At 40.1% G+C, this 14,996-nt stretch overlaps 1 protein-coding gene across 15 annotated transcripts in view; it reads left to right on the top strand.

Annotated features, from left to right (window-relative positions):
* The window catches only part of NPAS3 (neuronal PAS domain protein 3), a 665,104-nt gene that overhangs the window by 590,419 nt on the left and 59,689 nt on the right, over nt 1-14,996 (top strand). For all 15 annotated transcript variants that reach the window (XM_064148527.1, XM_064148538.1, XM_064148548.1 and 12 more), the window contains one exon: nt 9,405-9,523. In XM_064148527.1, the coding sequence (XP_064004597.1) occupies nt 9,405-9,523 (119 nt within the window). The remainder of the gene's footprint in view (nt 1-9,404; nt 9,524-14,996) is intronic.

Below are 14,996 nucleotides of genomic sequence, written 5' to 3' on the forward strand. Positions count from 1 at the left end.
GCTTCATATGCAGCATGGCTTATGTACAGCTCACTCACTAGACCATAACAGCTCTTGGAGTGTTGTTCCAGTCTGTTGGATGAATGTGGATACATCTGTGAGTGTTCAGATAATGCATTGAAGCCCAGTAGACTGTAACACTTCCAAAGGCTTTTTCAGAGTTAAAGTTTCCTGCCATGATTACTTCTGTTAATAGCAAATCTTTACATTTTTCTGGTTTGGTTTTTTTTCAAACAGGCAAAAAAGCTCTGATGTATTTCATTCACCACTGACCTAACAAAGTTTGTTGTAAAGTCTGTCTTGGAGCATTATAGGAGTAACAAAAATCTTATTCATAGCTTCGTCCTGACAACCCTTTATAGCTCTATCTGGACACCTAATGCATTCTAAATTTTACAAGATAGATAAAGAATTCTGTGGGATAAGGTTTATGTGGGAAGTGAATTGCATATGTTGGGAATTAATCGCATAACGTGACATATTTCTACGCTAGAAGAGGAAGCAGAAGAAGATGCAGAAGGAGAGAGGAAACTTTGAGAGGTACTGCATAAAAAATGGCTGGATGGCTAGGCCCAAAGACTGGTGGTGAGTGGAGTTAAATCTGACTGGCACCCAATAACTAGTGGTGTCCCCCAGGGTTCAGTACTGGGGACTGTCCTCTTTGATATCTTTATTAATGATCTGGATGAGGATCCCTCAGTAAGTTTGCAGATGACACCAATCTGGGGGGTGATCTGCCAGAAGATAGGGAAGCTTTATAGTGAGATCTAGACAGATTAGACTGATGGGCAAAGGCAGCTGGAGGAAGTTCACAAGGCCAAGTGCCAGGTCCTGCACCTGGGTCGCAACAACCCCATGGTAAACTACTGACCAGGGGATATGTAGCTAGAACTTCAACTTGGAGAGGGACCTGCATGTGTTGGTTGAGAGTCAGCTGAATATGAGTCAGTAGAGTGCCCAAGTGGCCCAGAAAGCCTATCTTGTATTAGAAATTAGAAATGGGATGGCCTGCTCAGAGCAGTTACCATTCCCGGAGGTGTTTTAAGCAGTGTGTGGACCTGATGCTTAGGAACATGGTTTAGTGTTGACCAAGTGCTGGGTCAAAGGTTGGACAGGATGACCTTGAAGGTCTCTTCCAACCAAATATATATATATATAATTCTGTAAATTAATACTTCTTAGTCCAAAAAAGAGTAGTCTGGATGACTTGGGTTCCACGAGGATAACATTCCAAAGTTTCTTTGTATATTAGGGTAAGTCTGTTAGCAAGTCTGTACTGTAGTTTATCCTACCTATCTGTAGCTAGTACATGGACCTAGTCTAGGTTAAAAACCAGCAGCAGGGTAAGCTCATTTGTAACTCTACAGGAGAACTTTTCAGAGCGTTGTTTATTTCTCTGCAGATATAGTCTTTTTGTGTGCCTGAAATGCAGTCTGCACGTAGAACTGTTTGCACTTGTAAAAGCTGCAGACTGAACATTAGTAATTACAGACAAATATAATTTGCACATTAAAGTTGTATTGTGTGTATATATACACATACACATAGTTTGCACATTGAAGTTGTATTGTTTCTATATGCAGTTATGTAACTGTAACTTATTTTACCAGTAACTTCATGCAGAGTTTTACTTACACATTTATAAACCATCATTAATCTCCATTAGAGAATTCTGGCTTCTTTTGCCTGTGGTTAGTGTTAAGTCTGCTGTGTTTGAGGAATTAACACAGAATTTAGGGTAACCAAATGCACCAGACAGAATGTTGGCAAGTGCAACCAAAGCCCTGAGCAACAAACCAGAGGGGATGCCTGAAATGCTAAAATAATAAGCCAGAACTTGACTCTTTTCATAGTATTACTGCTTACTTAAATGGGACCAGGTTGTAATGACTTAAGCCTCCCAAAGGCAACAAACTTGTGCTGCTTGAGACAAACACACCTGGCAAACATCAACCACTCCAAGAAGACTTGGGTTTCTGGAGGTCCTGGGTGAAACTCTCATTGCTGTACACATCTCTCACTCTGTGGAGCAGCTCATAAGAATATTGTAGACCCATGTGTAGATGACTGAATTAAGCCTTCAGTCACTTAGAATTCATCCCTGAAATGAAGGAACTGTTCCTAATGCATTTCTAACAGATTGTCCCATTAAATGTTCTAAGATTAAACTCAGGGGTTTTCATTACTTCCACTGGAGACAGTTTTCAACAGACCAAAAAGTTGGGATTAACTGTGCAAGTTAAAATTATTAGCCACACTATGTTGTAGCCAAACAGTTCAAGTCAACAGATTCCTGTGTAATATCCAAGGGCTTGTAAATCCACAGTGTACAAGGCAGATGTGTAAATGTCATCCCACTTTTCAGGCTGTTGTATCTATATCCACAGCTACTTCACTGCTGACTTTTGCCTGCCCATGTGTACTTTTATCACATTAAATAGGTATGCTGTAAATACCTAGGTTAGTCATTTGTTCTCCCAGTTTCATATATCTGCACCATTACATGTGGGGCATAGCCCAGGAATTACAGATTTTTTATTACAAAAAACAATCATGTTTCTATATGTGATTATATATCTATATTACTATTATGAAAATAGGAAATAAATATATAAGTAGGGTTTCAATGTTAAATGAGCTGTAAAGAATTAAGGTTTTTATATAATGACAACCTAAATGAAACCATTTGAGATAGCAACCCATCTGATCAGTTATTAGACCTGGAATATTTGGAGAGTTGAGAGTGAAAAACAAAGGTATGAAAAGAACCAGCTTGAAAAATAAGTCTGATAGGGTTTAAAGTTTTTATGTTTGAGATTGTAGCCAGGTGGGGGTTGGTCTCTTCTCCCAGGCAACCACCAATAGAACAAGGGGACACAGTCTCAAGTTGTAATGGGCTGGATGTTAGGAGGAAGTTCTTCACAGAGAGTGATTTGCCATTGGAATGGGCTGCCCAGGGAGGTGGTGGAGTCACTGTCCCTGGAGGTGTTCAAGGAAAGACTGGATGAGGCACTTAGTGCCATGGTCTACTTGACTGGATAGGGCTGGGAGATAGGTTGGACTGGATGATCTTGGAGGTCTTTTCCAACCTGGTTGATTCTATGAATTTCTAATAGGCTTATAGGTCATGAAAAGAGAATTGTCTTCATCTTGGAGGTAGAATGGCAAGAAAGAACAGTTTATTATCTTGCCTGAAAACATTACCTAGCAATAAATTCTTTAGAGGAAATCATCCTTTTTTCCATTTCTTTTGGAAAAACTGCCCTGAGCCTTGTGCTTTTCAGTGAGGCCTTGACCAGAACCCAACATTATTCAGCCTCTATGAAGGAAAGAAGGGAACTAAGTCACCAAAGGCCTTAACTTCTTCAGCTTTTCAGTAAATAGCAAAACAGATATGAATACTATGAATTTCAGATCCAAATATCCACAAATTCAAATGTCAGCTTATGGGGCAGCAGAGGGGGGGGAAATCCTATAGCTCCTTTTAGAAATAGTATTGGCTTGGACAAAGGAATTAGCTTCTTCTTTGTCCCCTCCAGTGTTAACTGAGTAGTTCAGATAGGCTTTGATTTTGCAATATGCTAAGAACACCAGCAAGACCAAGAGAGCACCTGTAGAAATTACTAGCCATGTGTTCATCAGCTGACCTGCAGACAAACTGCCTCTCTGCATAAATAAGCCAGAAAGTGGTTCATCCAAACAGCTCAAGGATCTTCAGCACCTTCCTAGACCAAGCTTTTGCTTCCAGTACTTGCCCATGTTCAGCTTGTAATCAGACTGGCCCTGTTTCATTTTAAAACCATGCATTTGCACAAGTGCTGTGTAAAATTTGATAGTAGCTTGCACTTACTGGAAACAAACTGTCTTGGATTCAAACTTCTGAATTGTGTTTGCTGGGACAGTAGTTGGGGGGGGGGAAAATCTATCTTTTACTTTATGAAATAATCAAGTTTGATCTGTAAGCTACGGAGAGAGAATGGTAGCAGTGGCTTTAGGGTTGGGAGGTTTTTTGATTGTTTGGTTTGTTTGGTTTGTGGTTTTTTGTTTGTTTGTTGAGTCACCTTTTGATTAAAATAATACTTTATTAAGAGTCGCTAATATGAAACAAACAAACAAAAAACAACATCAACAAAAAAAACTAACAACACCCAGGGCAGTTAACTACTCCAGGGTAATTTTTCCTGGAGTCTTTTAGTGCCTGGTTACAAACATTAAACTGCACAGAAGAAATAGAATCTTTTACCAAAAAGTGCCTAATCCCACTGAAAATGGTAGCTTTATATTACTTAATTATTCAGTTGAGCACAGTGGTTCTGAATTGCCTGTGCAAAGGAGCATCATCTTTTTCATAAAGTGAATAGAGGTTTGCAAGTGTAGAAGATGAGAAGAGATCTCTGCTGCTCTTACTGTTTTTCTTCTGTGAACTGTATAGGTGGTATTTGAGAATGCCTCTTAAAAGCTTTAGGGACTGTCAAGGGAGAGAAATGAAAACCAGGTGAAGACTTCCCAAACTGTTACCAAATCCAGAATTTTCCATATATTAAACCATAAGCTTTTTTCCACACCAACTCCCTTAAATTCCTTGCTGGTGTTTGGCTTTTCCTTCTATAGCTTCTGATACCCTTAAGAAGTTTATCTGTTTGACATGCAAAAAATGCATTTTTCTCCTCTCAATTATTTTTAATGTATGGGGGAGGGGGGGGGGAGGAACAGAAGTTGGTGAATATTTATTCAGCCTGCTTTGGCAGCATTTTGTTATTTAAGACATAAATCAAATTTCGAACTTCCTTTTTCCTGAGGGAAAATTTGTTTATCTGCATTTGAATGTGTTTGTGAATCAGTCCTAGGGATAGTGCTTTGCTGTTGCTGTGTAATAGCAATTATTTGCATTGCTTTACATTGTTTTGTTCTATAGCATTAAGGTGGTCAGGCTGCTCACAGATACATAGGGCACCTCCAGATTACTGCAGGATCAGAGCCATGGAACTCACTTATGTGCATATTTATTCACTAACATCAGAAGAACTCTTCCAGCATGAGAAGTTAAACAGAGCATGACTGCTTTGTGGGATCTGGGCCCAAGATTATTCCCAAGGCAGAGCCAATTAAAGGGTCAGAGCTATGAGTCTGGTTCATAAAGAATCGCATAGGAGGAGATGAGTAGATATTGTGAATTGGCTTCTGGTTCCTACTGTCTTCCTATCTGGCTCCACGGCTCTTAGTAAATGTCCTAACATATGTGGCACTTTCAGATGGGTATAGTGGGTCACAGCTTCAAGCTCTTTGAAACGGACAATGTGTTCCTTGTGTCCAGAAATCTCATCCTGCATTAGCCACTTCGGGAGTGGAAAGAGAAGAAGGTTCTTCCTTTAGTAATATCTGCCAGACATATTTAAGGACACACAAAGGCAAGTGCTTTCCCCAAAGAGTACACTGTTAGCTGTTTTGCAAAGGCAATCCAGACTTACCTTTTGTACTTCTAAGCCTGACAGTCTGTATGGTGCTTTCATTTGCACACAGTGAGGACTGACTTTTATCATATTATTACCATTCTAAAATCACGTTTTTGGAGGTTTATAACTCAACTGTATGCTTTAGACTCAGTAAATTCAGCCCAGGAGCACTATTTTTCGGTGTAATTGACATCTTTAGTCACTATAGCATCAAGCCAAGTGGACCTACCTTATTTCAGGAATTGTTAAAGGTCTTTCATTACATTGTTTTTTTTAAGAAGCTGTCTTCAAAAGTTAATTGCTGTAGAGCTTCATTCTGATAGTCCTAAGATTAATGGAATCATGGACTCATAATTGGAGAGAAAAAAATGTAAAAGGCCAAGTGATAGGCATTTGACATCTCTCATGAGAAATCCTAATGAACCATATTCTATATACCCCTGTGCTAAACTCACTGCCATCCATGAGATTGTTCTGTACACATCCCATTTTTAACATCTTGAATGCACAGTCACCGTTAGCCTTGTCAGAGTAGCCACAGTCAGTGGGTGCAGCTCTCAGTGTGGGTTTGTACTGTCCATGGAGTGGTTCTCTCCTGAGAGAAATTCAGAATGCTGTTCGTAAGTTGGTCTGGACTTTTAGGTAACTAATCCCATCTCACACAGACACTCTCTGGTACCACCTCAGAACACATATTTATATGGTAGACACTTTCAGTCTGTTGGATAAACTGTGTGCATTTTACAGCATTCAGTTAGAGATCTGCAGGTTTGTACTTTGCTCTGGTGAGGCCTCACCTGGAGTACTGCATCCAACTATGGAGCCTCCAATACAGGAAGGATATGGACCTGATGGAGTGGGTGCAGAAGAGGGCCATGAAAATGATCAGAGGGCTGGAGTACCTCAGCTATGAGGACAGGATGAGGGAGCTGGCATTGCTCAGGCTGAGGAAGAGAAGGCTCCAGGGAGACCTAATAGCAGCCTGCCAGTACAAGAAGACGGCCTATAGGAAAGGCTACATAGGCTTGTTTACAAATGTCTAGTGGTAGGACAAGGGGTAATGGGTTCCAAGTAGAGAAAGGCAGATTGAGATTGAATGTTAGGAACAAGCTCTTTACTATGAGGGTAGTGGAACGCTGGAACAAGTTGCCCAGGAATGTGGTCGGGGCCCCATTCCTGGAGATATTCAAAGTAAGGCTCATCAGAGCTCTGGGTAAGCTCATCTAGTTGAGGGTGCCCTTGCTGACTGCAGGAGGGTTAGACTGGATAACCTTTAGACATCCCTTCCAAGCCAAACCATTCCGTTGTAGGATTGTGATGCTGTAGTATTGCTGTAACATACAGCAGCAGCGCAATTGTAACGCGATGTCAACTCCACAGCAACACACAATGGCAACACAGTAACGGCAGTATAGTAACAGTAAAATAGTGTAGGAACAGCAACACAGTATAGTAACAGCAAAATAGCTTTAAATTTAGAATATAAAGTGACATGATCCCAGAAAATTCCAAGGACAAGTACACTGTAGTATATGTCAGATGTTTTCCTTTCTTTCATAAAACTGTGTATGAAAGAGAAATTTTAATTTCATCTGCCTGGGAATGGTACATATGTACGACAACCTGATGATTTTTCCAGCTTGAGATATTGGGTGTTTAATTAACATTACTTCTGCGTGTTTAGGTAATTACTTTTAAAACATGAGGTCTTACTGTACTTACTGCCTGTGCTAGAGTATAATGTGCTGGACTGCAACAACAGCGCTTGTTAAACTGATTTTAGCATTTCTTTACACAGCAGGAAGCACCCACGCTGTGGTTTCTTAATGTACTCTTTAAATACTGCACTGCAGAGTAGCATACAATAAAAACAATAATTAATTATGATCCTGGTTTTATCAGTGCTGCTGGTATCCCAGTAACCCTGGTTGCTTTTTCGGGATTCCACTATCCTGCACCCAGAAATGCCTATCTGTCCTTTCAGAGTTTTATTTCTTAGATGATATTGCTGAACAAAACTGATTTTTTTTTCTTGAGAACAGGTTTGTTGCATGGATTGTGATGGCTTCACATTCATTCAGGTCTCCAAGGACCAGCACCAATAAATGTGAAAGAGACAACAGCAGAGTGGCATACTTTCCCATTTCCACCAGGATGGAAAAAAAAGCCACAATTCTAAATTAAAGCTAACCTTAAATGTATAATCTGTCCTTGGGAGCAAGAGGGGTGGGGGGGAAAATGTGGATATAGCATCTTCAAGCTCTTGGCATCCCTTACGAGAAAAAAATTGGTTCTAAGGGTCTCTGATCTTGTGTTTTAGTAAAATAGAACTGCACGGCTGACTGACAGTTCTGATCTAAAGCATTTACGTTTAAGTTTTGATCTCTCTGCTTTTGATTAAAACTAATGAGCTCATTTAATTCAAAATGGGAATCTCTGATAAGAGAAATAAGGTTGATGTGATTGGATTAGAGGGGCAAATTAAACTCTTAGAGCAGAAGTTTGTGCTTATATAGTGTATTAAAAAGCTGTTGGCGTATTATGGCGTGTTAGATGATGAGAAAAATTTCATAGTAATTCATATTTAATCAGAAGAAATGAAAGTACTAAATATAACATGGCTCTGCTTTTCCCTCGAGTGATAAAGAGCTGTACATTTAAAATGACATCGAATTCATGCTCTCTAGAACAAAAAAATCTTAAGAGAGCCACTAAAGAAAGGGGCACTGTTGTCAGTTATTTCATCACAATGGAGATGAAATGTCACAAACACAAGACCATATTAAATCAAGGACAATTCCATGTAATCCTCAGCTCACAAACAAGTATTTTCTGTTTCTGTCAACTGCTTAACAAATGGGATTTTTTTTTTTTTTAATATTTGAGTACTTTCTGCTAGGAATTTCATTGTTTCTCCAAAACAATAGCAGAGTAATTTCAAAGCAACTTTTGTATTTGGTGTTAATTACTCACTGCAGCTGAAAGTTCCTTTAATCTCCAGTAGTGCTCCAGAATTTTCCCATAAACAATGTTATGGAGAGAGATTGATTATCAGGACTAAAAATAGTGATAATAAAGGTTACCTCAGTGCTGACTGGAGTTGTGCCTACTGTTTAACCATGCTTTGTACTAAGAGTATATTATTTACTGTTTTAAGTGGTTGACTAAGAGTATATTATTTACTGTTTTAAGTGGTTGCAGTTGAGGGAGTGAGAAGCACAGGTGAAAGTTCTAGTCTGAGACAGAAAATATCTTTTCCATTGGACTACGAAGATATTTCATTAGTAACTAATTAGTCACCATTAATTAACAATTATGAGGATGACAATAATAATAATGTGCATCATTTACTTGAGCATTTTTTGCCTTCAGTGCTTTATTGATAATAATTTACCCTCAGTAATGGGGAAACCAAGGCACTCAAACCCTGTGACATGCCCTAGGTATCACTGCAAGTTAGGAGCCCTAAGTATCACTGTGAGTGGGGCTAAGGAAAAAAAAACCTGCAGAATTTGCAGCCTGTTTCAGCAGGCAGAATTGGATATCTCAGCAAGACTTTGCCTTTCACAAAATAATGAACTTGGCCATTTTGTGAAACAATGCCATATCCTGACAAAATAACTCCACTCATAACAAAATTGTGCAAGAAAGTGTTAATGAGGCAAATCTTTGGGGGGGGGGGGCAAGAAAGAAAAATCTATGGGAAAAATAACTTGAAAATGAGACTTACTGAGTATACCTATAGTTTTCTTTTTTTTTCCCTAAGTAAACGTTTTCTAAATGAGGTAAATTGATTACAACACTCTTAGCACCCATCAGTCATTTATTTTTAGTGAGTTCAAGGACTGCACCTGAAAAGTAGCTTAGAAGGGATGTATAAAATCTAAATTGTGTGTATATGTTTTTTTTGTTGTTTTTGTTTTGTTTTGTTTGTTTTTTTCTCTTCCCTAGTGGAATCTACAAGCCCCAGTTTACTAACCACTGACAACACTCTAGAGCGCTCTTTTTTCATCCGGATGAAATCTACTCTGACCAAGCGAGGAGTGCATATCAAATCGTCAGGATACAAGGTAAGGGTTGCGCTGTAGCATGAAATATTGACACCTTGAAATCATGTTCGCTCACATTCCAGGGACACATTAATAGACAGAGAAAAGAGCTATTTCACATTTGCATATATCTCATTCCTTTCGTTAAAGAATCCTTAATACAATGTTTCCAACCCAAGGTTTGCCTTTGGTACTACACTTCCATTAAACTGATCATTATTATAATAAACGTTAACAGCATGATAGCCTTCAAAAGAGCAATGCTTCTGGAGTAAAAGTATATTTTACTAAGAAAAGGTGAGTCTAAGATAATTTTTTCAAGAGTGGAAAATCACTGATCATTTTATTAGACTGTTGGTTGTCTTTGGGTTATGTTTTTTTTCCCAGAGAGGTAAGATTTCTTCAAGCAGAGAGTATGCTAGAGCTATTTACCTTTGGTACCATTCTGGCTGAAGGAAACAACAAGCCACAAAGAGTCCTTTTGCACCATTTTTCTTTCATTGTCTGTCTGAGGGGCGTCTGCTGCTGGGGAGACTATTTTCTGAATTTCAGACTCTTTTAAGATACAAAAGTCTCTTGTTCCTTATCAGCAGTAAGCTCATTTTTCTTAGTCGTATATCGCTCATAACACCCATAGCAATCAGTGGCTTTGCAGTATACTAAAACTTAGAACAGAACATTTTAAGCATTGTCAATTTGTGGAATGAAATATGTCATCCGTGTACAAGATAAAAGAGTGGTGCAAGAAACTAAGTCTGAAAATAAGTATGTATTTAAAGATGCTGCTTGGCAATATTCATTTAAAAACTTTTACAAGTTGACAAACTTTTCTTCAGTTCTCAGAGGAAGATTTAGAGGAATTTTGGAGCAGAATTCCGCAGCTCACTTTTGCCCTAAAATTACAGTATCACAGTATGGAGAATTCACCTGTGCATTTTGTAGTCTTGACAGTTTTTGCCAGATGTAATTAAGAACAAAAGGAGGACACATTAGGCCTGCATCAGGAACAGTGTGGCCAGTAGGACATGGGAGGTTATTCTTCCCCTGTGCTCGGCACTGGTCAGACCACACCTTGAGTACTGTGTCCAGTTCTGGGCCCCTCAATTCAGGAAAGATGTTGAGGTGCTGGAGCATGTCCAGAGAAGGGCAACAAAGCTGGTGAGGGGCCTGGAACACAAACCCTATGAGGAGAGGCTGAGGGAGCTGGGGTTGTTTAGCCTGGAGAAGAGGAGGCTCAGGGGTGATCTTATTACTGTCTACAACTACCTGAAAGGACGTTGTAGCCAGATGGGGGTTGGCCTCTTCTCCCAGGCAACCAGCAACAGAGCAAGGGGACACAGTCTCAAGTTGTGTCGGGGTAGGTATAGGCTGGATGTTAGGAAGAAGTTCTTCACAGAGAGAGTGATTTGCCATTGGAATGGGCTGCCCAGGGAGGTGGTGGAGGCACCATCCCTGGAGGTCTTCAAGACTGGATGAGGCACTTAGTGCCATGGTCTAGTTGACTGGATAGGGCTGGGTGCTAGGTTGGACTGGATGATCTTGGAGGTCTCTTCCAACCTGGTTGATTCTATGATTCTCTCTTCTTGGACTCATAACAATCTAATGCTATTCCAGGACCACGATAGGTCTTACCTAGAATGGGCTGACTTCACAAAGTGTGTACTTCATTCATTACAATGAAGATTTTAAAATTCACAGTAGACACTTTACTCACAAGGAAAAAATAGTAATGTCTGTCATGGAAATAGAATTTCATTTGTCAGAGACCTACTAATGGCTTATGGAAACACTGAAAACCATAACTGAGATCTCATAGGTAGAGCAGAATGAACTTTGAAAGTTCAGAGATGTTTTAGCCAGCTTTTCATAGAGGTAAGGAATGGAGGGGGGGAGGGTGGGAACAGGAAGGGAAGGCAGTGGGAAAGTATGATAGTCAACAAAATGTCTGTAAATAAAACATTTGGGTATTTCAATTTTTTTTTCAGGAAGCATCAGCAAGTCAGCATGAGTAAAATTGCATAAGCAGTGTACTAGTCCTAGGCAGGTGTAAATAAGAAGGTGTCATTCTTCTGCTTTTTGATGGGTTTGAGGATTTGTAACTGACAGTTTGGCTGACTTCAGGTGTGTCCAGCCATACGAATTACACTTTGACAGTTTTTCATAAGCGTGGTTATTGGCACTCTGTGTTCTGTGGAAGGAGAGGTATCTGCAACCTCAGGGAGCCCCAGAAAAATTGCATATTCATTTTAGAAGAGTTGGATCACATGAATGTCTTTTTAGCCAAGTATTGAAAACTCCTGCTTTGTTTAAACATGGTTCTCAGTTGGTCTATTAAACAAACATAATAAAACTCAGCTGCTATAGTGGATATCACTCACACTTTTAGGTACGTTACCAATCTATTCATTAATTTCCAAAAGTCCAGTGCCAGAGCAAAGTTAAAGCTGCTATAATTTGTTAAGATACGTGTTTTACTAAAATTAGGAAAGATCCATGAGCTGCAAGGAATTAAACAGAAGGAAAGATGCTGACATGATATCAACAGAGCTCATGGTAAGAGCTGGCAAAGTTGTTCATCGGTGGTCCCTGGGATACTCCAGCACTTACTCAGGAAACACTATGGCAACTGGGGTCTTATGCAGCAGAGGTCCTGTGGGAAATTCTTGTGGAGCTGGTGACTCACTGTCTCACACTTTCAAAATGTGACAGAGCACTGAATTTTTCCTCTGCAAAAAGCGAGGGCTCCCAGCTAACAGCTTCCCTTGAGCTGTTCTGGCATGGGTGGGTAGCACTCCTGAATCAGCACACAAACACTCATCAGGAGCCGTGTGCGGGGAACTCCATATTTTGTGTGAGTCAATTTTAGCTCTGTCAAGTTACTCAGTTCCCCCGGATTCAGTCCTCCAGCAATGACAACATTTTTCATCTTCATGAAGTGATTTTGTTCCAAACCCTTACTGATCTCAGAACCACATCTCCACTTTTCTTCTTACTTGGAGGACTGCTGAGTAATGCTTCTTTTAGATGGACAATGACTGAGATGGTGCACCAGCTGCTTAGCCAGTTTTCAGAATGAGTGATTCCTGCCTCAGGCAAATCATATAGACTTGAAAACAGAGAATGAGACTGATTAATGATTCAAGTTGATCTAGTCAGGACTAATCATCTATCAATAGAAATGTTGAAACAAAAGTCTCTCTGATAGACTTACAGTTATGTATACCTCAAATAGACACTGTTCTAGACCATTCTGATATGAGATTAACACCATTATAGTCCCTTCCTGGGCTGACTTAATTAGTCCCAAATTATATGTAAAGATGGAGGTAATGGCCTTTTCTCCATGAATTATATTACCTTAAAAGTCTGAAATGGGAAAGGGCTTTCATGATTAATCCTTCCCCTTTCCTTCCCTCTCATTGTTCCCCAGTAACTTCCTTGAACTGGATTTTCTGATTCTTAAAATATTCTTAGCTTGTGGGGAAAGTGTAGGAGAAGGGAATACAGTGCTCGAGAGCTGCTCAGTTTTCAGAGAGCAAATCTACAATGCTTTAAAAAAGTGAAATAAAATGTAGTGAGCTGATAAAACACATAGAAAAACTGAATAAAAAGAACTGTCATTCCATTCACTGCAAGACTAGGAATGAATTGCCAGTACAGCTGTTGTCTAAGATACATGATGCAGATACTTACTGGTTTTCTCTGCTGAAAATGAATCACATCTCCAGGCCAATCTCATGACATGCAACAAGGCCAAGTGTAAGGTCCTGCACCTGGGTCGGTGCAATCCCAAGCATAAATCCAAGCTGGGTGGTGAATGGCTGGAGAGCAGCCCTGAGGAAAGGACCTGGGGGTCTGGACTGATAAAAAGCTCAACATGAGCAGGTAGTTTGCACATGCAGCCCAGACAGTAACTGTGTCCTGGGCTGCATCAAGAGAAGCATGGCCAGCAGGGCAAGGGAGGGGATTCTCCCGCTTTGCTCTGCTCTCGTCAGACCCCACCTGGAGTACTGTGTGCAATTCTGGAGCCCCCAAAACAAGTCCAGAGGAGCGCCACAAAGATGATCAGATGGGTGGAGCACCTCTGCTATGAGGACAGGCTGAGACAGTTGGAGCTCTTCAGCCTGGAGAAGAGAAGGCCTCAAGGGCACCTTATAGTGGCCTTCCAGTATCTAAAGGGGACCTACAGGAAGGCTGGGGAGGGACTATTTACAAGGTCTTGTAATGACAGGAAAAGAGGTAATGGGTTTAAACTGGCAGAGGGGAGATTTAAACTAGATTTGAGGAAGAAGTTTTTTACAGTGAGAGTGGTGAGACACTGGAACAGGTTGCACAGAGAGGTTATGGATGTTTCCTCCCTGGAGGTGTTCAAGACCAGGTTAGATGAGGCCTTGAGCAACCTTTTTCAGTGGGAAGTGTCCCTGCCTATGGCAGGGGGTTCGAACTGGATGACCCTTAAGGTTCCTTGCATCTTAAAAAACTTTACGATTCCTTTTTTTTTCTTTTTTTGGTAAAATTTGGTCTTTAATTTGGATTTTTGTTGTCTTGTTTATCTTCTTTTCCATTTGTTTTCCTCCATTTGAGGGTCACAATTTTGTCCACTTAACAGTTATTCCACCTGCAATATTTCTGTTGCCTGACTCAGGCATATGTCAAAGCTAATTTCAGTTGAAAGCTACTTTGTTCAAATCCAGTGATAGATTTCCTACTCTTCTCTAGTATCTTATTATTGCTCTTTCATGTTTACTTTCAAGCCAGGTTGTGCTAGGATTTTCTTTACTCAAACATTTAGGTCTCTTTAACAATGTATAGCTGATGGGATGAAGCAGTCAAATCATCAGACACGGCAGTAACAGTAGCTGCCAGCAGTTTCCAGTTCATCAACTGATCAGATGTATATATCCATACATATTCCTCTATTGTTGTATGGAGTAAGTTCTCATTGTAGGCTTTTAAAGAGATGGATAGGAAAACATGAGGAGATTCCATTGTACTTTTTCTGCCACTATGGCAGTCTGTGAATATGGTATAACCAACATCTTTTGCCTCTTCATCTCTCTAGAAGCCATCAACTTTCTTTGTGATTGACCAAAAGAGTTAAAGGCATCTTAAAAATCCTTCACACTGTGCCTTCCTACTTGAACTGATACTTTCAATCTGCTATGCATGGTTTTGCCCTTTCAGTGTCAACAAGAAACTTGTCTCCATGTCATGAAAACATCAAAGTCATTGAGGTCACAAGGCAAAGAGCCTACTGCAGTCTCTTCAGTGACTGGAAGTAAATACAGCAGCTATCATGTGCTGATCAAAGAATTACTTAGAACCTTAGGCTTTTGAGCCTGTATTACTGAGTAAAGAAGTAGTTGCTACGTTGCTTGGATAGTCCTGCCTTGAAGTGAGGCCTTGCTGTCTTTGAGAAGTGCCTTGAGACTATGGGAAAATGTATCTATTGTCTTTGGAGATGAATAAAATGGGCTTTGTTTCAGCTGTTTGT

The sequence above is a fragment of the Pogoniulus pusillus genome, chromosome 1 (genome assembly GCF_015220805.1).
Source record: "Pogoniulus pusillus isolate bPogPus1 chromosome 1, bPogPus1.pri, whole genome shotgun sequence".
Taxonomy (NCBI): Eukaryota; Metazoa; Chordata; class Aves; order Piciformes; family Lybiidae; genus Pogoniulus; species Pogoniulus pusillus.